This window comes from Mastigoproctus giganteus, chromosome 7, assembly GCF_048544385.1.
Source record: "Mastigoproctus giganteus isolate SK-2022 chromosome 7, ASM4854438v1, whole genome shotgun sequence".
NCBI classification, from domain to species: Eukaryota; Metazoa; Arthropoda; class Arachnida; order Uropygi; family Thelyphonidae; genus Mastigoproctus; species Mastigoproctus giganteus.
This window is the reverse complement of record NC_143581.1, coordinates 30286809-30307526: the sequence shown is the minus strand read 5'-3', so window position 1 is coordinate 30307526 and position 20718 is coordinate 30286809. Positions and strand designations below refer to the sequence as shown.

Here is a 20718-nt window from a genome sequence, read left to right as displayed (position 1 = left end):
CATTACTTCATACAGCATGTCCCACCCACTTTTTCTTTCTTACTATTGAATACACCATGAATTGTCAAACTAATTAGAGCAAGCTTATCTGCGAAAAGATCTAAACCTCCCAAGCACTTCCTAATTAATTTCACAAATATACATGGTCTCAATTCTAATCTCAACGATGTCCATTTCCGCTTGCAGTCTGCCAAACCTCTTGTACTTTTTCTGACAGAATCTCAGTTATTGGTTGATTCAACTACTGCTCATCTCAGATGCCCAAATCATTCGTTGTATGATTCCTTTCGCCTCAAAGGTGGTACTTGTGCATATGCCCGTTCTGATATTCCCTGTCAGAGACTTGGCAATTTGGAATCTCCTCTCTTTGATCTTCTATGGCTTAAAATCTCTCTACCTCATTGTGTCAAATTCATCTGTTGTCTCTACCGTTCTCCCAATTCCACTAATCACTTGGTGCTCTTTGACTTCCTCTCTTTGCAACTTGACTTTCTCCAGTCCAACTTTCCTAACAGTGAGGTAATTTTCCTCTGTGATTTTAATGTTCACAACTCTAGCTGGCTTCCGTTTTCTAGTCACACCGACCCAGCTGGTCGAGATGCTGAGGCTTTTGCAATTACTAATGACCTTGCACAGATTGTTCATTTACCTACAAAAATACCGGACAATCCTAATCATACAGCCAATACGCTTGATCTTTTTCTTACAAACAACCCTTCTAAGTACACGGTCGAAGTGAGAGGTCCTTTAGGCACTTCAGATCACAACTTGGTGATTGCCTCTTCTCCAATGGAACCTTTATCGCATGGTTATTCCCAACCTCATGTTGTTTGGCATTACAAGAATGCAAAATGGGATGACCTGCGAGATTTCTTTTCTTCTTTTCCTTGGTCAGATTACTGTTTCAAAACTTCTGATGTCAACGTTTGCTCAGATCGTGTCAGTGAAATTATTCTTGCAGGAATGGAATGCTTTATCCCACATTCCACTTTAAAATCTCGTCCTTTATCTAAACCTTGGTTTCCCAATAAATGTGCTAAAGCTGTTAGAGAAGAATGTTGCATATCTTAATTGGCTTGTTTCTAATTCTCCAGTTTCATTTTCTGCCTACACCAAAGCTCGCAACAATTGTAAAGCAGTTATTAATCAGTCCAAACTAGAGTTTGAACGGGCTAAGAGTAGAAAACTTGCTTCTTGCCCTAATGGTAGCCAAGCATTCTGGTCTCTTGCCAAAGCTATTGGCCGCAACTTTTGCCCATCTCTGGTCCCACCTCTGTCCAAACCAGATGGTTCTGTTGTCACTTCAGGTAAGAATAAATCTTACCTCCTAGCATCCCATTTTTCTTCCAACTCATGTATTAATGATCTTGGTAAAACACCTCCCACCATTCTCAACACGCTCCATTCAATGCCTCCTGTCGTCTTCTGTCAAAAGGATGTCAGAAGGATTTTGAAGAATCTTGATGCTAAGAAAGCTCCAGGTCCTGATGGTATTTCTCCACTTGTTCTTAAAACTGTGCTCCTGAACTTACTCCTATTCTTTGCCGCCTTTTTTCACTTTCTTATTCCAAAGGTGTTTTTCCTTTTGCTTGGAAATTTGCTCACATCCAGCCAGTTCCTAAAAAGAGTGACAAATCCCTCCCATCCAATTATTGTCCCATTGCAATTAACCGTCAACTCTTAAACTACCTAGAAACCTTCCGTCTAATCAACGATTGCCAGTATGGATTCCGTCAGTGTCTCCACTGGTGATATTCTGGCTTATGTTACCCATTTATGGACTAATTCAATGGAAAGGTTCAGGGAAACACAAATAGTTGCTCTTGACATCTCAAAGGCTTTCGATCGTGTTTGGCATAAAGGTCTTCTAAACAAGCTTCCATCTTATGGTTTGCCAACTGTTTTTAGTAATTGGTTATCCAGTTTTCCCTCTGATTGCTCACTGAGGGTGATGGTAGATGGCTCTCTGTCTTCTAACTTCTCCACTAATGCCGGTCTCCCCCAAGGTTCAGTTTTTCCACCCACTCTTTTCCTCTTGTATATTAATGACCTTCTTCCATTGACTGGAAATCCTATCCATAGTTTTGTCGATGATAGCACATTGCATTCCACTTTCCAATTTTGAGAAACCTTATCTTGCTCAATTTCTCGAAAATCTGCTTACAATTCCTTAAATGCCGATCTTCAGATAATTCTCCAGTGGGGCAAAAACAACGTAGTTGATTTCAACCCTTCTAAAACTCAGTCTTGTCTTATATCTCGCAAAAAGGATTCTTCTGCCCCTATGCTTACCTTTAGTGACACTCCGATTTCTAGGCAAAATGATATATCTCTTTTGGGGATTACCCTGACTTCTAATCTCTCTCTCTTGGCACAAGCACACTACAAATATTGCTTTCTCTGCATCTAAAAAACTTGGTTTTTTCTTTCGCTCTCAGCGTTACTTTTCTTCCAAACAGGTGCGCACTCTGTATAAATCGCAAATCCGCCCTGCCATGGAATATTGTTCCCACATCTGGGGTGCTGTCCCCAAAACCTCTCTCTCAGGCTTCTTGATTCCATTCAGAAGAGGGCAGTTAGGTTAATTAATGATTCATCTCTAACAGAGTCTCTCCACTTGCTCTCTCATAGACGTACTGTTTCTGCAGCATGCCTCTTCTACAGATACTTCCATGGGCACTGTTCTTCTGAATTGGCTTCTATAATTCCCGCTCTCTCTTTCAAAACAGTCCGAACACGTGCCGCCACCAGCCAACATCCATTTACTGTCCAACTTCAAACTCACAGAACCAACTTTTTATCTTCCTTGTTTATTCATTCAACTGCCGTTTTCTGGAACAACCTTCCTTTATACATATTTCCTGAAAATTACAGTCTACAGAAGTTCAAGTCCAATGTCAACAAATATCTTCTTTCATCTTCTCAACCTCCAACCCCAGCACGGTACTAAGTACTATAGATTCTAATACCTCTCGTGTTTGGGGTTTACATAAAAAAAAAAAAAAAAAAACAGTAGCAGAAAGTGATCACAGAGTTCTACGGTGGACGATGAAGAGAGAGGTAGCAGTAGTTAAAGGTCAAGGAATGGGTTATAATTTCAGGAAAGGAAATTACGATGCCTTAAGGTACTACATGGCCTCTGTTAACTGGGTCAATAACTCACAGAGAGTGAATACAATTGAATTATGGTATAACTTTAAAGCATTAATCACAGAAGCTTTAAATGCTTATATACAATTAAAAAATATACTCCATGAGGAGGATTCCAAGTTGGATGAATAATGAAGTTGCCAAAAAGCAATAAAAAAAAATAAAGCATGCAGAGCAATAAAAAGTACTGAAGCCTATAACAGCTACAAATTTATCTATAATAATGCCACTGAAAAGGTTACACCGGCAAAGGCAGATTATGAGAAATCACTGGCAAAGGGAGCAAAGGGGGATAAGGAATTCTTCACATATATAGAAGAACAGCAAAGAAGAGAAGGGCAAACCAGATATTATGTAATGGACACAGGATAGTATTAGGTACCCCAGCTGAAGTTGCAGATGAACTCAACAGTTACTTTGCATCGATATTTACTGAAGAAAAACCCTTCACATTAATGAGAAATTCTGGGAGTGAAGTTTAAAAAAATGTAATTAATGATGTTGAAATTTCACACGTTTATTTAATGAAAAAACTTTCAAGCCTACAGGCCAGTAAGGCTCCTGGGGTTGATAGCATTTTAGCATTTTTAGCATTAGCAAAGGCATATAGAAAGCAAGTTTATATAGCATCGGCCGAAAAAAAATACACGCACACCCCCTTCTCATTTCACTCATCCACCCGCTCTAAATGTTTGTCTCGTTCTGTTTTGAATCTGTTTAAGCTGTCAACTTCTACGACAGATAGAAGTTTGTTCCAGCAAGCAACCATCTGCTGGCTAAAGGCAAACTTCCGCACATCTATCCTACAACTGTCTTTCCTCAATTTGAATTTATGCCCTCTCGGGCGATTATTCTGAGCAAGAGGAAGAATCCCATCAGCATTCAACATGCTCAAACCATTCAAGGCTTTATACACCTCAATCAGATCACATCACAGGTGCCTAGTCTCCAGGCACTGTAATTTGCAAATCTTTCTTCATAAGAATAACCCTTTGTTCCATTCACTAATCTTGTTGCCCTTCTCTGTACTCGTTCCAGCAGCTCTACATCCTTCTTGAAATGAGGCTTCCAGACTTGTATACAGTACTCAAGATGTGGCCTGACCATTGCCTTATACAAGGGAATAATCACCTCCTTATCCCTGCTAGAAAAATTCCTGTATATCATTGACAAGACACCATGTGCTACTCTTGCAGACCATCTGCACCGCTCAAAAAACTTCATATCTGCCTGCACAATTACCTCCAGGTCCTTTTCACTCTCTATCTCTGTCAGTGTAGTACCACACAGTTGATACGTTACTCTGGGGTTACTGCTTCCCATATGCAGTACTTTACATTTATCAATATTAAACTTCAGTTGCCACCTCTCAACTCATCTACTCAACTTTTCTAGATCTTGTTGCAGCAGCGTACTGCCATTAGTGTCATTAACAACCCTGCCAACCTTCGTATTGTCTACAAACTTGGACATTAAACCTGATATACCATCATCAATATCATTAATGAATAAAGAAAACAACAATGGACCCAACACTGAACCCTGGGGGACTCCACTAATAACATTAGTCCACGAAGAGCAGTGTCCATTGATTACCACTCTGTTTTCTCCCACTCAACCATCCCTTTATCCAAAGCAGCAATTTGGATTTCAGCAAAGCATTTACCCTATAATCTTAAGGGAGGTGGCAAGTGAGTGCATTGAACCACTGAGGCTAATTACGAGAGCATCATGGACTCGGGAGTGATTACGTTGGATTGGAAAAGTGCCAATGTATCTCCAATACATAAGTGTGGTTCTAAGAGTGAAGTGGGAAATTACCGGCCGGTTAGTCTAACTTCAGTAGAAGGGAAAATCACGGAGCCTATGATCAAGGGTGGAATTCAGGATCACTTAGATAGAAATGGAATTCTGAAGGATACTCAGCATGGTTTTGTAAAGGGAAAATCATGTTTAACTAATCTGATTAACTATTTTGACAGAGTCACTCAAGTGCTAGACTTAGGGAATAATTTTGAAGTTGTCTATTTGGATTTCAGCACAGCATTTGACTCAGTCCCACATGAACAGTTACTTTATAAGCTGGAACAAGCTAGAATCACAGAGAAAATCCTTGCCGACCGGGCTAGCCAGGTGGGTAAAGTGCCTGCCTGGCAACCCAAAGGTCGCGGGTTCGAATCCCGCCTCGGGCTTGGATCAAAGTACTGCAAAAACCTTGGGAGGCGCACTATGGCCACAGAAGCCGATGCGCCAACAACTACCGAAAAAAAAAAAAAAAAAAGAAAATCCTTAGATGGATCGCAAGGTGGATTCAGAGCAGGAGGCAGAGGGTTGTAATAAATGGTTATTCCTCAGATTGGGTTGATGTAAGAAGTGGGGTTCCCCAAGGATCAGTATTAGGACAATTGTTGTTTTTGATTTTCATAAATGACATTGATGAAAGGATAGAGGGCATGATGTCTAAATTTGCAGATGATGTAAAGATTGGTAGAGTAGTTAATGATTGTTGCCAAGACGAGCTTCTTCAGAGTGATCTAGATAGACTTCAGAGATGGTCAGAAAAATGGCAGCTATGCTTTAATCCAGCAAAGTGTAAGATATTGCACTTGGGGTACAGTAACCCCAAAATAACTTATACAGCCAGGCCTCGCATAACGCGAGTTCGATTAACGCGATTTTCAGTTAATGCTATTTGAAAAATTATACCACTTTTCACTTTACACGATGTTCCAGTTAACGCGATCTTTTTTTTTTATGCGATAGTTGAAAAAGATTTGAATCGCGCGTTAAGCTTACCGCGAGTCGTACGGTCAATAAACAAACGTTTGCCTGCTCCCAGCCTCTGTGTTCCATCAACCATCGGAAGAAGAAGTGTTACTTGTTTGTCTCCTGCTAATAAAGTCAATGCACACTTGCATAAAAATTCAAATTTTTAAATGAGGCAGATGAAAATGTTACTGCGAAGGAGATAACAGTAAAAGAATTAGATGAAATCTTTCGTATTGCACAGAACCTCAAACAAAAGGTTTGAGGTTCTCTGCGGTATTTATTTCGCCAGGGACCAGAGAAGATTGTTGTCGGCTATCGGAAATTTACTGATGAAAAGAGAAAGTCAACACTGTTCAAATATTTCCGCAACAGTCATTTCTTCATTGTGTATTTTATGTCAGAGGTTCTCAAACTTTCTTGGTTCACGGCGCCCTTAGTGTCGCAGTAATTTTTTCAAGGTGCACCCAGACTAAAAGAAATACCTAACAGTTCCGTTTAGTAGTTAGGTCCAAACAACTTAATAAGAAATGCTAAAACTGTGAACTACCTCGAGCTAGTAGTTCGCGTGGTGTCCGACAGATGTCGAGTATCGCTGTGTTTCCCTCGAAAATTAAAATATTCCACGGTGCACAGTTTGGAAACCACTGTTTTATGCAATAAACATTTAATTCCATAATTATTTTCATTATCTTTTACATTGTTTACAGTTAAAAAGTTATTTAAAAGGTATTTTTAAAATTATTTATGGATATTCCAGAAGGTCAAGGCCAATTATAATTTTTCCTATTGATTATTATATTCGATTAACGCGTTTCTGTTTTGCGCGATGCACTCGTGGAACGAATTAATCGCGTTAATCGAGGCCAGCCTGTACACTTGGCAGAGTTGAACTAAAGCCAGTAGTGGAGAAAAGGGACTTGGGTATTACAATACGGTCAGATATGAAGTTCTCCGAGCATTGTAGACCGCTTGCAAAGAGGGCCCATGGTGTCCTATCGATGATTTATTGAACAATCGCTAGTAGAGTTAAGGACATCATAATCCCATTATATAAGGCTATTGTTAGACCACACTTGGAATACTGTGTTCAAGTATGGAGAACGCACCTAAAGAAAGACATTGTTCTTCTTGAAAAAGTCCAAAGATGGGTAACTCACCTGGTGAGATCGGCAAAAGGGTGTCCATATGAGGAAAGACTTCAAATAGGTGGGTTGCAGAGCTTGGAAACTAGGCACCTTAGAGGAGACTTGATTGAGGCGTTTAAGGCTCTGAGAGGCATAAGCAAAATGAATAAGAACGAAATTTTCACAGTTATAAATGATTCTAGAACTATGGGTCATAATTTCAAGTTACGGGAGGAGTTGTTTACACTGGATTGCAGGAAGTTTTATTTTAGCCAGCGAGTTATAAATTACTGGAATAAGTTACCTACATGGGTGGTAGAGGCTGACAGTCTGGGGAAATTCAAAGGTCAGCTGGATAATTACCTAAGGGAGGAGGGAAATGCATAGGTTGTCAATTTCCTTTTCTCTTATTAATTTTTATTATTATTATTTTTTTTTAATTTTCTTTTTATTATTATTAATTTGGTTTTATTCTTATTATTTAATTTTATGTATTTTTTGTTATTTTATTTTATTTTTTTTGGCTCGTACAGCATAAGCCATAGGCTTCCTTGCGCCATGTGGCCATTACTAAATACTAAAGTCTTTAAAAAAACCTAAAATTCTTCTGCCAAGCTTCTAAAAAGAGATCTAATCAAAATAAATAAATCTTTACTGCCAAAGATATACAAATCGACAGTGAGGTACATATATGAAGGCAAAGTTCCCTCCATGGCCAGAAAATAGCCAGGAGATCGACATAATATTTGTTAATCTTTTGGTTGGGTTAAGTGTTGCGATATTATTTTAGGTAGTTTTATCTTGCAGCATGGTTCACTGCAAGCACTTTGATCTCGGTACTTATTCCCACTGGGATTGTTCCCTAACTTGAGTGCGAATACCATGAGGAAATTGGAGTTTTATATTCTCCCCTGGTTATCAACAATCTTATTCTAATTCTGGAATAACCAATTATAGTATAAAAAAAAATCCATAAACATTGTGATTTTAATAAATACACTTTCCCAAAATTCAGAATATTTTTATACATAATTCTATGTTTTATTATGTATATGAATGTTGTTAACAAAACCATTTTTATATTTGCTAAAAACTAAAAGATTTTAGCAGCACTGTTATTGAAAGTGCAGCTAAAACTCTCCACTTCAAATCACAAAGGCATTGATTATTGTGGTGCTAATTCATCACAGGGAAGAAAGGCATACAAACAAAAAAAGTTCTAATGACCACAAATTGAAAGCTCTCACATTTTATGCTGCACTGGGTAAAATCATTCCAAATGCAAAGGAGAACTGTCAACTTAGACAAAAGTGTACGGGGAAGGACAACAGCTTAATCTTAAATCTGCATTAAGTAAAGTGAAGAGCCAGAAAAAGGACACAAAGTAATAAAATTGCTGTTTGTACAACATTAAATATTTACATTTCAACCATATCATAACTATGGCAAAACTAATTTTGATATTGACAGTAGCAAATAAAAATTCATGCAAGAAAGAACCCAGTTAATGAGAGTTTTGTACATGAAGAAAAGCACTAATAATTACCTTCCCAATGGAAAGTTAAAATAATCCAAAGGGACTTTGACTACTGTGGTGCTAGAAGCACACTTTTGTACATTTTATCAAACCAAACCAGAAACACTTAAAAAATGTTAAAAATTAAAAAAAAAAAAAATCTGTTAGAAGAATTATAAGTGCAAATTTTACATACTGTTGTAAGAAATACTTTCCAGTTTAGTATTTGCATACAAAACATACTGCATGCCACTCACATGCTGATTTTCTATATAGCTTGATTTTAGCTTTGATTTTTCTCGCCCTATTGGAAGTGAGACAGTTGGGAAATAATTTTGGATAACAAAACTTTTGTTACCAATTTTCAACTTTTTCTTGTTTTTTATCCCAAAAGGCTGAAACAACATTATAATACAGTACTACATGCTTGCACTTTTTTTTTTTTTCTCCAGCAAACTCACATGGATAATGATCCCTGTGAGTTTGCTGGAAAATCCAATACTATAATTTTTCCATTACTATAAAATGCATCAATTTTCTGGAAACAGAAATGTTATAATCAAGGCCACAAAATTTTTTAGAATATTCTCATTATAAAGTTATTACTAAGTCAAATTAAAATTTTTAAAATGATAATTACTTTCTTTCTGAGGAAATACTTCTTTCGCTCCTTGCACTTCTTTCCCAGTCTCTTTCTGACCTAGATTTTGAATGAGGGGTTGGCATATCCCAAGAAGAATAGCGTGATGGAGTGATGTCATCATCATCATCCCAACTAGATTTTGATGGAGTATCTATAAAAATATTCAGATTAGAAGATGAACTGCTAAAGAAAAGCAGATAATAATATAAAGAATAGTATATAATATTTTAACAAAATCTGAGAATTAGAAAAGAATAGCGAAAGCTTAAAAAGCAGTACTCACCTTGAAATTAATCTGCGATGGTTTACTTAGGTAGCGTGGTTAATGTTTAAGTTGAATTGTTAAATTGAAAAATTAAAAGGGAGGGAAGTAGGTAAAAGTTGACTGAGTTAAATGGGCGCAAGGAAACAGAAGTGTACACATCCAATCCTTGGTTGTCATCGAAATAAAAGAAAGAAGAATAATTAAAAACTATGTAAGTGAATCCGGTGAAGCCAATAGTCTTTATGAGGACTTTCGTTAGTTAAAGAACGTCTTCAGTTGGCAATGTGTGGGGAGAGAACGCGCATGGTATTTTAAGAATAAAAAAATTATACTCTCGTGATGCCTTTTTTGACATGTGGGAACTTTAATCTCGAGAGGTTCCAAGGGGAAAGATTGAAGGGGAGTTTAGAATTTAGAATTTTGAGGTTAGAGTGGTGCTTGTACCATAACCATTCGATAACTAGAGCTTCATATTGAAGTATTCTGTAGCTGGATTTTAGTTTAATGATGGAAATGGCAGAATCGATGAGCGGGTTGTGGTTGTGAGTCTGGGCATGAGTTGTAAGTTCTGTGACGGATTGGTTAGACGTGAGACTATGGAAATGGTAGTATGCATGGGTGTTGGATGTTTTTGATGAGCCAAATTTGGTAGTGGTACTTCCGATATAACATGTGTTGCAGTTTGGTTGACAATTAATGAGGTATATAATATTATTAAGGTCATTTGTAGAATATTTGTATGTGTCTTTATAGGTGCTGAAGAAGGATCCTAATTTGTTGTAGGTGGAAAAAACAAGGGAGATATCAGTGTTGTTAAATAGGCGTCGGAACTGTCCTGCTAGTTCATTGTGGTAAGGGAGGACTATGCAGATGTTAGTTTTATTTTTGTCTTTGGTTGGGATGTTAGATTTAATTTTATTTTTAGCGTTAAGGATTGTATTTAAAATGAGTTGGTGGGGGTAACCTCTGGATATAAATTTGTCGGGAAATTCTGATTTTTTCGTTGAATCTAAAAAATCTTGCTTCTAATAAGAAGGGTGGTGAGTTCAAGGATATGGTCTATAGAAAGGGAGGTACATTTTGTTAAGGTATCGTCTGTTTCTAAGAACTTGCGTAAGGCTTGTAAAGTAAATGGAATATGGACATTTGTGTAAAGAGAAGTAACGTCATAGGAAGCTAGGATGTTTGTATCGGATATTGTGATATTATTAACTATGACGTTACTTCTCTTTACACAAATGTCCATATTCCATTTACTTTACAAGCCTTATGCAAGTTCTTAGAAACAGACGATACCTTAACAAAACGTACCTCCCTTTCTATAGACCATATCCTTGAACTCACCACCCTTCTATTAGAAGCAAGATTTTTTTAGATTCAACGAAAAAATCTTCCAACAAATATATGGCTTACCAATGGGACTAGGGATTTCGGCCCCATTGTCCGAAATCTACCTAGCCGCCACTGAAAGCCAAATTCTACACCCCTTTCCCCCTGAACTAAAATTATACATGCGCTATGCCGACGACATTCTTGTAGTAGGCAACAGATCCATTATTAATAACCTCTTCGTAAAACTTAACTCTGTACATGATAGACTTAAATTCACCCTTGAAATTGGACAGAACAATCAAATAAATTTCCTTAATCTCACTATCTATATAACAGGCACAAAATTAAATACGAAAAAATTTTCAGGAAAAATACAAACACCGGTAAATACTTACATTTTGCTTCTCATCACCCTCTAAACACTAAAAAGGCAGTTTTATATAACCAAATTCACAATGCACTAAAGTACAGTTCCTCACCCACCGACCTTCACAATGAAATACAGTATATTACCGACAAATTTATATCCAGAGGTTACCCCCACCAACTCATTTTAAATACAATCCTTAACGCTAAAAATAAAATTAAATCTAACATCCCAACCAAAGACAAAAATAAAACTAACATCCGCATAGTCCTCCCTTACCACAATGAACTAGCAGGACAGTTCCGACGCCTATTTAACAACACTGATATCTCCCTTGTTTTTTCCACCTACAACAAATTAGGATCCTTCTTCAGCACCTATAAAGACACATACAAATATTCTACAAACGACCTTAATAATATTATATACCTCATTAATTGTCAATCAAACTGCAACACATGTTATATCGGAAGTACCACTACCAAATTTGGCTCATCAAAAACATCCAACACCCATGCATACTACCATTTCCATAGTCTCACGTCTAACCAATCCGTCACAGAACTTACAACTCATGCCCAGACTCACAACCACAACCCGCTCATCGATTCTGCCATTTCCATCATTAAACTAAAATCCAGCTACAGAATACTTCAATATGCGCTCTAGTTATCGAATGGTACAAGCACCACTCTAACCTCAAAATTCTAAATTCTAAACTCCCCTTCAATCTTTCCCCTTGGAACCTCTCGAGATTAAAGTTCCCACATGTCAAAAAAGGCATCACGAGAGTATAATTTTTTATTCTTAAAATACCATGCGCGTTCTCTCCCCACACAATGCCAACTGAAGACGTTCTTTAACTAACGAAAGTCCTCGTAAAGACTATTGGCTTCACCGGATTCACTTACATAGTTTTTAATTATTCTTCTTTCTTTTATTTCGATGACAACCAAGGATTGGATGTGTACACTTCTGTTTCCTTGCGCCCATTTAACTCAGTCAACTTTTACCTACTTCCCTCCCTTTTAATTTTTCAATTTAACAATTCAACTTAAACATTAACCACGCTACCTAAGTAAACCATCGCAGATTAATTTCAAGGTGAGTACTGCTTTTTAAGCTTTTGCTATTCTTTTCTAGTCTATTAACACGGTACTTGAAGATTTCTAAAAATTTCGTATTGTCAATCTGAGAATTAATAACCTGAATTTGGTACTTAAAAAATAAAGCCTGAACCTAAGGCCAATCCCATTTGCTTTCATACCTCTTTCAAATCCTCATAAAATAACTTCATGCCACTTTGAAAAAAACACATTAACCCTTTTCAAGGCGTCTGGACATTATTTTGGGGAATTTGGAAATTTTTTAAAAACTTTTTTTTTTTTTTTTTTTTTTTGGTAGTTGTTGGCGCATTGGCTTCTGTGGTCATAGTGCACCTCCCAAGGTTTTTGCAGTACTTTGATCCAAGCCCGAGGCGGGATTCGAACCCGCGACCTTTGGGTTGCCAGGCAGGCACCTGGCTAGCCCGGTCGGCATTTTTTTTTTTTTTTTTTTTTTAAAAACTAAAATGCTTTTAAATTTAAGTTTTTTCTTATTTTGATTTCATAACTGAACATCAGTGAGATTATTGTCAAAAATAAAATAAAAATAAAAATTTTGTTCACAAAAAAATGTAAAACATAAAACACTCATTTTTTTTCTTCAATACAATAATATCTTCTAAGCATTTTTTAAACTGGATTTTTGGACCCCTAGGGAACCATATAGCTGTTCATGGGGGCATCTACATGTAATGTTCTTTATTTAAAAAAAATTATTTTTAATTAAAAAAATACCGAAATTGATTAAATGTTGAACCACAGATCTATGAATATAACTTTTCACCAATAAACCAAATGTTACTGTTCTTATTTCTAAGAAACATCATCTTCACAAAGCCAGAGTTAAATTTTGTTAAAATGTGTGTGCATTTCTTTTTTTTTTTTGTAATCTAAATACAATCTAAAACTAATAAAAATAATTAATCAATTTGTCAATTTGGTTTAATAAACTGCTAAATATGTCTCTTCATATTCATACCTTCCCCCCCCCCTAAAATAAGAAATATTTACAGGCAGGGGTTTTTTTTTTTTTTTTTTTTTTGGTAGTTGTTGGCGCATCGGCTTCTGTGGCCATAATGCACCTCCCAAGGTTTTTTTGCAGTACTTTGATCCAAGCCCGAGGCGGGATTCGAACCCGCGACCTTTGGGTTGCCAGGCAGGTGCTTTACCCACCTGGCTAGCCCGGTCGGCACAGGCAGGGGTAAAAAAAAAAATTATATGAATAGGGGGTCAGACTACTGACTGCACTTTTTTTGATGTTAACTGTTAACAGCAATGTTCTATGTTTATATCAGCAAGGTTATTTTTAGTTTCAGAAGAGAAGTTAAACTGTAATGCTGTCCTATTTTCATTGATGGGAAAAACATGCCAGGGAAGCAACTATGCAGCCAATTGAAGAAAACTGTAATGAATGTTTACAGCAAATTAGTAGAACTTATCCTAAGAGATAAGTTCATGAAATTATTAAATTGATGATCAAATTTACCAGCATCTCAAGAATGTTGTGTTGAGTTTTTCCTTACACTATGCTGAAGAATGAAGAAAGAACTCGAGAACAAACATGAATTGTCTGCACCAGCAAGGAAGCTACAAAAAATGAATTGACATTACAGATGAAAACACTGGTCAACACGTAAAATGTTACAAAAACGAAAATACCCAATCTTGACTAATTTTATGCTGCTGAACATGAAAATCACATTAAAATTTGTTGATTGGCTCTTGTTTTCAAATTATAGTTGGGGTCTCATATTAGCAAATTACTCTGCATTAACAACTACAGCTCTTGGCAAAACACATGGCAAGACTGCAGTTTCGGTACCACCACATTCTTATCACATGATAGGCAACTGTCACCTCGCTCTGCATCACGTGATAAGTAGTTGTCACCTCAAATGCATCTTCATCTCTGTTGCAGTAATCCTTGAATATGGCTAGGTACTGGGTTATTTGTTCTCAGTTAAAGGTTTTTCTCTGTGAGATTCTTACTTTTTGTGCAGTATTTGTATCCAGGGGCAGACTAGATCAAAAATTCTTATCAGAGAAAACGAATAGAATGTATCGGAGGTCAGAGTGTAATATTGAAAATCACATCAGCCTCTATCAGTCTCCAACCCAATGGGATTTCCCCAGTAAGTCTTATGGCCAGTCTGCCCTTGTTTGTGTCGTGTAAGATTAACATACCTTGTAATTGTATGAACAGTCCGGATGACTTCTGTTACATATGTGGAGAAGTCATGTTAGCGTCAAGAAAGCGTCCCTAACTTGAGCCATAAAAAAAGGCCTACTTCTTGTACTTTGGGTGTAAAGTAAATGACTAGGACAAGAATTGGGCTCTACACATATGCTGCACTACCTGTTTATTGAAACTCAACGTGTCAGTGAATCGAAAGGGATATTTTATGCCTTTCGCAGTGCCCATGGTATATGGAGGGAGCCAACAAATCATGTCACAGACTGTTACTTCCGTACGGTACCTCCTATTAGAAAAGGGATGACAATGAAGAAAAAGTGGACAGTGATGTGCCTAAAAATACCATCTGCAATTTGTCCCGTGCCTCATGGTGAGGTACTACCTATTCCTGAACCACCCAACTGTTTTTCTGTACACTCTGATGAAGATGAAGGTGTGGCTATAGTGCACCTATCCATAGAGTTGTGTTAGGAAATAATTCAGAATTGAAGGCATTTCAATTTAATTTTAGAAAAACTATTCAGAATTGATGGCATATTCCAACTTTTTTCAGAAAACAGAAAAGTTCCTTAATATTTGCCTGATTGCCAACAATATGCTCTAGTGATATTGGTTTTTGGTCAGAGAAAGCAGAATTGGTTTTTGGTCAGAGAAAGCAGAATTGGTTTTTGGTCAGAGAAAGCAGTATATCTAACAGTTAAGAATATGCTTAACTGTTAGATATACTGAGCAGTGTGGACACTTAGAAGTAGATGGAGGTGGGTCAGATGAGTATGTCCTTTCTTGCCCGTGCAAGTACCACTTCTTCCCTTCTAGTTGTTTGGATGCTTGAGTGCCAAAATTTTGATTCCTGTTTCAACTGAAAAAGTTTATTAGTCTGGGTGTGCCATAGCTCTTTCCACTGTTCAAGGTATGCTGCTTTTATGATGATATCATGGTCAGAGGCTGGAATATCGACAGAGGTCAAATCTAATGTGGAGGGATTTTTTGCTGATATATGCACCAGTTCATTCCCTTTATCCCTGAATGTGCTGGAATCCAACAAAAGTTCACTAATTGTTGATGTTGTTTAATTTTCAAGAGCAACTTCCTGATTTGGTTTAAAACAGGGTGATACGTATAGGAGGGTTTTTGCATTGCTCTAATTGAGCTGAGTGAGTCTGTGTAAATTAAATATTTTGAAGATGAGTAAAGATTCAAATTTTCTAGAGCTAATTTCATCCCATGTAGTTATGCAGAAAAGCTGCTATACTCAGGTGGAAGGGAAGCTAAAATAATAGCAAAGGGAAACACTGTTGCTGCTGATGCTCCAATGGCTGATTGAGATTTGGACCCATCGGTATATATTGGCAGGAAATCAACATAGTTCTGAATATGACTTGCATGGAGTTGTTCCAGATTGAGAGTCAGTAGAAGATCCTTACCCCATTGAAGAAAATAAGTATCAAAGTTCAGTTGAGAAGGGGCAGTCCAAGGTGGATGAAAGTAATTCATTACCTGTTGACTATTGTGAAGAGGAACTTTCCAACTCTGTGATATTTCAAAAAGCTGTAGGCCTTCTGGCCTTATTTTATTAGGTTTATTTCTGTATAGATTAGGTAGCTGAGGATTGAAGAGGTATGGGTGAATAGGATGCAAACAGCAACTTTTTATTTTGGCTGCATACTTTTTTTTTTTTGCATAAGCTTGTAGAGAAGAAAGGCAAACCAAACCAAAAATAAAACATTACCTGGAGCAATAAAGCAAAGAGAAGGCAAGATGACAGGGCATAAAAAAACGCCTTGTCATCTCGCCATAAAAAATGCTTTTTTATGCCTTGTCATCTCCCCTTTGCTTTGCTTTGCTTTATTACTCCAGGTAACATTTTACTTTTGGTTTCGGTTTGCCTTTCTCCCCAGGGGCTCGCATCTTGTGAGTATGGGCTTGGCACACCCAGGGTCCTGAGCTGATTATCATCATTCTTCTCTTTCTTGGTGATTCCCTTCTACTTCTGACTCTCTCTCTCTCTCTCTCTCAGGGTAACTTGGAAATTTTTTTTTTGGCTGGTGCAGCATAAGCCTCAGGCTTCCTTGCACTATATGTCTAGTAGTAATAATAATAATAACAAGCTTGTGGTATTAACACCCATTTTTACTAACTCTTGCAAATACCAGAACCCTTGCAAATACCAGAACCCTTTCTTTAAGGTTAGGCCTTACACACCCAGTAAGTTCAATAATTTTAATTATTTTTTCTACACTTTTTATCTTTTTGCTTTCTTTTTCTATCTTCTTTCCATTCGTAAAACTAATAGTTTTCTTCCTGTTCATGAAATTATTGTAAAACTTCACCTATTGCTATTTTCATCTTCGTTTAACCACTCTTTCTCCCCTGCCCCATCCTCAAGAATTTTTTACCTCACCCTATACCATTTGCTTATCACATTATGTATATATATATATATATATATATATATATATTTTTTTTTTTTTTTTTTTTTTTTTTTTCCCTGCAAATTACATTTGAACTATAAATTGTCTTGTTACAGTGTTTTTTCCCCATACCACACTGTAAACACTGTGTATTTTATATTATATTTTTAACTTTAATTTACACTGTATCAGGACGTTGTTGTTTTTTTTTTTTTTTTTTTTTTTTAGGAGCATTAGCAACTAGGGCCATATTGCTCCGGGGTATGCGGTGGTCATTCCCTGACCTTTCCGCATCCTCCGTATTTGGTGGTGACGGGCTCGAACCCCGGTCTAATCAAGAAGCGTGTGCTACGCACTGCTGCTCCTTCCCACCTGGCTACGGAGGCGCCGTATCAGGACGTCTGATAGTATTAAGACAGGGATTTTACTTTTGTATTTTTCCCCCTTTTCTTGTACTATGGACAAGTTTGGAAATGCAGTTCCTGATACATGGCCAGGAGTAGTCCCCTGATGAAATGCCTAACCATGTATCAATTTTTCTTTTTAACTGTCTTCAGATTTTGCATATATGTCATCCTTCTTTCAACCTTCTTTCTAAAATTGCCCATCCATATCAGAATACAGTTATACTCCTTTGTAATTTATTTTGTAAACCCTTTTGCAATTTTTGTATATCCCATTGTAATTTATTTTCTTTTTCCACAGTCTCATTTCTTACTATTGGCTTGTTAATTATGCCATTAATAATCTTAATTCACAATCGCACTAGGATTTTAAAATTCTTTCACCTATTTCATTACTACTTCATTTCTTTTTTCTGCTACCCTTTACACCCATTTAGTTCAGGCACTATGTGTACTTCTCATATCCATCTTTGCAGACCCTGTATTAATGTTTCTTACTACATATTTTTATATTCTTTTGCTTTTTTCTAGTCCCATAAAGTGCCATGCAATTTTTAGGGGCTAAAGCACTCCCAATTAAATATTTTCCCACTTACATATATTGCTTTTTTTAAGGTCCCAAGAAGAAATAAACTCAGTTATAACTCTCCTTCATAGAGACTAAATTCTAGGAATCATTAATGGTGCTGTTTGTTTACTTTATAGAAATCGTTACTAGGGCAGGTGACATTTAGGTGATTTATTTATTTAATCATTAAGGTGATTTATTTATTTAATCATTAAGGTGATTTATTTATTTAATCATTAAGGTGATTTATTTATTTAATCATTAAGGTGATTTATTTAATCATTAAAGTGATTTATTTCATATTTAACATGAGCCTCTGAAGACAGAAAAGGCTTCTCATTATAACTTGGTGTCTAACTATTCTTCATTACACTCACATGCTTCGGATAATTTTTGGAAAGTGGATGACTAATGCTGAATTTTTTAAATTCAACATTATTTTTTTATTTGCCAGCATTTAAATTCAGCATTATTAAAAAAAAAAGGTTGAAGGTACCAAAAAAGAAATTTCAATATATTAAGTGTGCAATTCTGCTACACAGTCTCCAAAAAGGGGGTTCCACTTATAGTGCTCTTTGGGGCATTATAAGTGGCATTATTTCTATCACGCAGCATACCTTTCAGACTGCAGCCTTCAAAAATGTTCATTATGCCAGATACAGAAATCTTGCAAAGACTCACCATAATGTCATTTAAGATCAGATTATGCAGCAGCAGTTCATTTGTTAGGTAAGTTGTGACATCATCCCTCAAGGCCATTCCACCAACAAGGTTTTTTTCATATTTTCATCTACATTTTCAGTCTACAAGACCTAGTAATAGGTGTGCAAGGTTCAGAAAAACCATCTCTTACGCAGCTGCATGGAGAGATATCCTAATGTATTTCCTGGAGATTTATCTATGAACAGAACGTTTCCCATTGGGAAAAGGCATAGAGGTGTCTGTGCATCAACAAACAACAGAAGTGATATTTTCCTCCATAATGTGTATCGTATATGGATTTCTCCAATCCTAATGCTCTACAGCAGTGGTTCCCAAACTACTAAGATCCATGGACCCTTTCAAAAATAAAAAAGAAAAGTTCACAGACCTCTTCAAATATCAAAAAAAGTTATATGCATATAACATATGCATAGCACTTATAGCACGGATTGTCGCAGCAAGTGCAGAGACACAAGACAATCCTAGGAACTTCCAATGCTTACAACATTCAATGATGCATCGGTGTGAGTTATGTACTGAACATCACAGTCACCAGTTCGAGCACTTCTTATGAATTGTTTTTTCTATTTTGTGTGCAACAGCAAATGATTTGTATGCATTAAATGACATTAAATTATTGAATGTGCTTTTCTGATTTTTACAACCCTTTAATAGCTTCTGCTGCTATAACAACAGCTCATTTACGACCTATGTTTACTTGACAAAAAATGTTTCTTTTGGTACCATCTATCATCACCTGTTCAAGTTTGTATATATATGGTCAACCACCATTTTGCGGACCCCTTGGAACTAGTCTATGGAGCCCCAGTTTGAGAAACACTGCGCTACAGAATATAACTGCACATCCCCAAAGATGCATACTGTGCATCTGAAGAAGTACAACACAGATTTAAACAGTTTCAGTTCAGTGAAAAAAGAACTCAGTTTATGGCTCCATGATTCATACTACAAAAAACGTAAGGCTGACGTAACACATTCACCAGACACTCTAAACAACTTTTAGATAGTTACATTTGATAACACTGCAAAATTCTGAAGTAACTTATGTCCATACATTATACAGTTTAAAATATAATACAACAAAACAGCTAACACACCCAATATGGGTCCAGAATATAAATTAGAAGATTGGTATGTATATTTATTAAGAGATACTGATATTATTGGCAATCAATCAAGTGTATTTCTGAATGCTAAGATCCACATAGCAAATGATTCTCAGCTAATCTGCAAACACATCTGAGAGATTAGCAGAAATCTAAATAATAAAAAATAATAATAAATTAATTAATTTATTAACGTGTGCATGCTATATAGTTTTAATATAAACTAGGGGGCTTCTCCCTCTGCTCACTGCACTCACTTCTTTTGATAAAATAAAATACTTATAGAAGCTTTCGACACTGTGTGTGTGTGTCTCGTCCTCAGCTATGAATACATAAATACATTACAATATATCGGTGTAGATACACCATAGACAACTCTTAAAGAAAAACTACGATTGTAGTGTGAAAAGTATCATTTCATCTGTATCTCATATTGTGTTCATCCTTCACAACGAGTTACCATGTATTGCACTACCTCAAATAAGTAACGCTTCACTAATAGAGAAGACTATTGTCACTTTTCTCGGTGGGCACCACCACCCAGACGTCACTGTTTTAAAGCTAGTTGGCTTTTCATCAGTGGATGCCTTTCACACTACGATTGTAGTTTTTCTTTAAGAGTTGTCTATGGTGTATCTACACAGATATTATATAGATATAAAATCTTAAAATTTTATGCCTTTTTGCATTTAGTTTATTTAAATAAATCCGTTACATATGGAAATTAAGAATGGTACTGCGTAGCAGTGTTAGATAAACATAGTGCTTGACCACGTTTAAAGAGAAGCTTGTTTTACCACAGTAAAACAACCTTCTGTTATGTATTTTTGTATTTGTTATGTATTACACTTAACCCGCATCCCTCTTCTCCCATTGGCTGAATAAATATCATTAGGAGGAAAGTTATTTTAATGTATAGAAAGATAATAATTAATTAACGTGTGCATGCTATATATTTTTAATATAAACAAAGATGTGTAGATATCAGTATAATAAGCAGAAAAGTGCACACAGCCAACACACACTGGTGTTCAAAGAAAGTG

At 36.5% G+C, this 20718-nt stretch overlaps 1 protein-coding gene across 1 annotated transcript in view; it reads right to left on the bottom strand.

Annotated features, from left to right (window-relative positions):
* Prp16 (ATP-dependent RNA helicase l(1)G0007) overlaps positions 1–20718 on the bottom strand; it is a 226447-nt gene that overhangs the window by 174256 nt on the left and 31473 nt on the right. The window contains exon 4 of the mRNA XM_090377598.1: positions 9200–9353. Within this exon, the coding sequence (XP_090233724.1) occupies positions 9200–9353 (154 nt within the window). The remainder of the gene's footprint in view (positions 1–9199; positions 9354–20718) is intronic.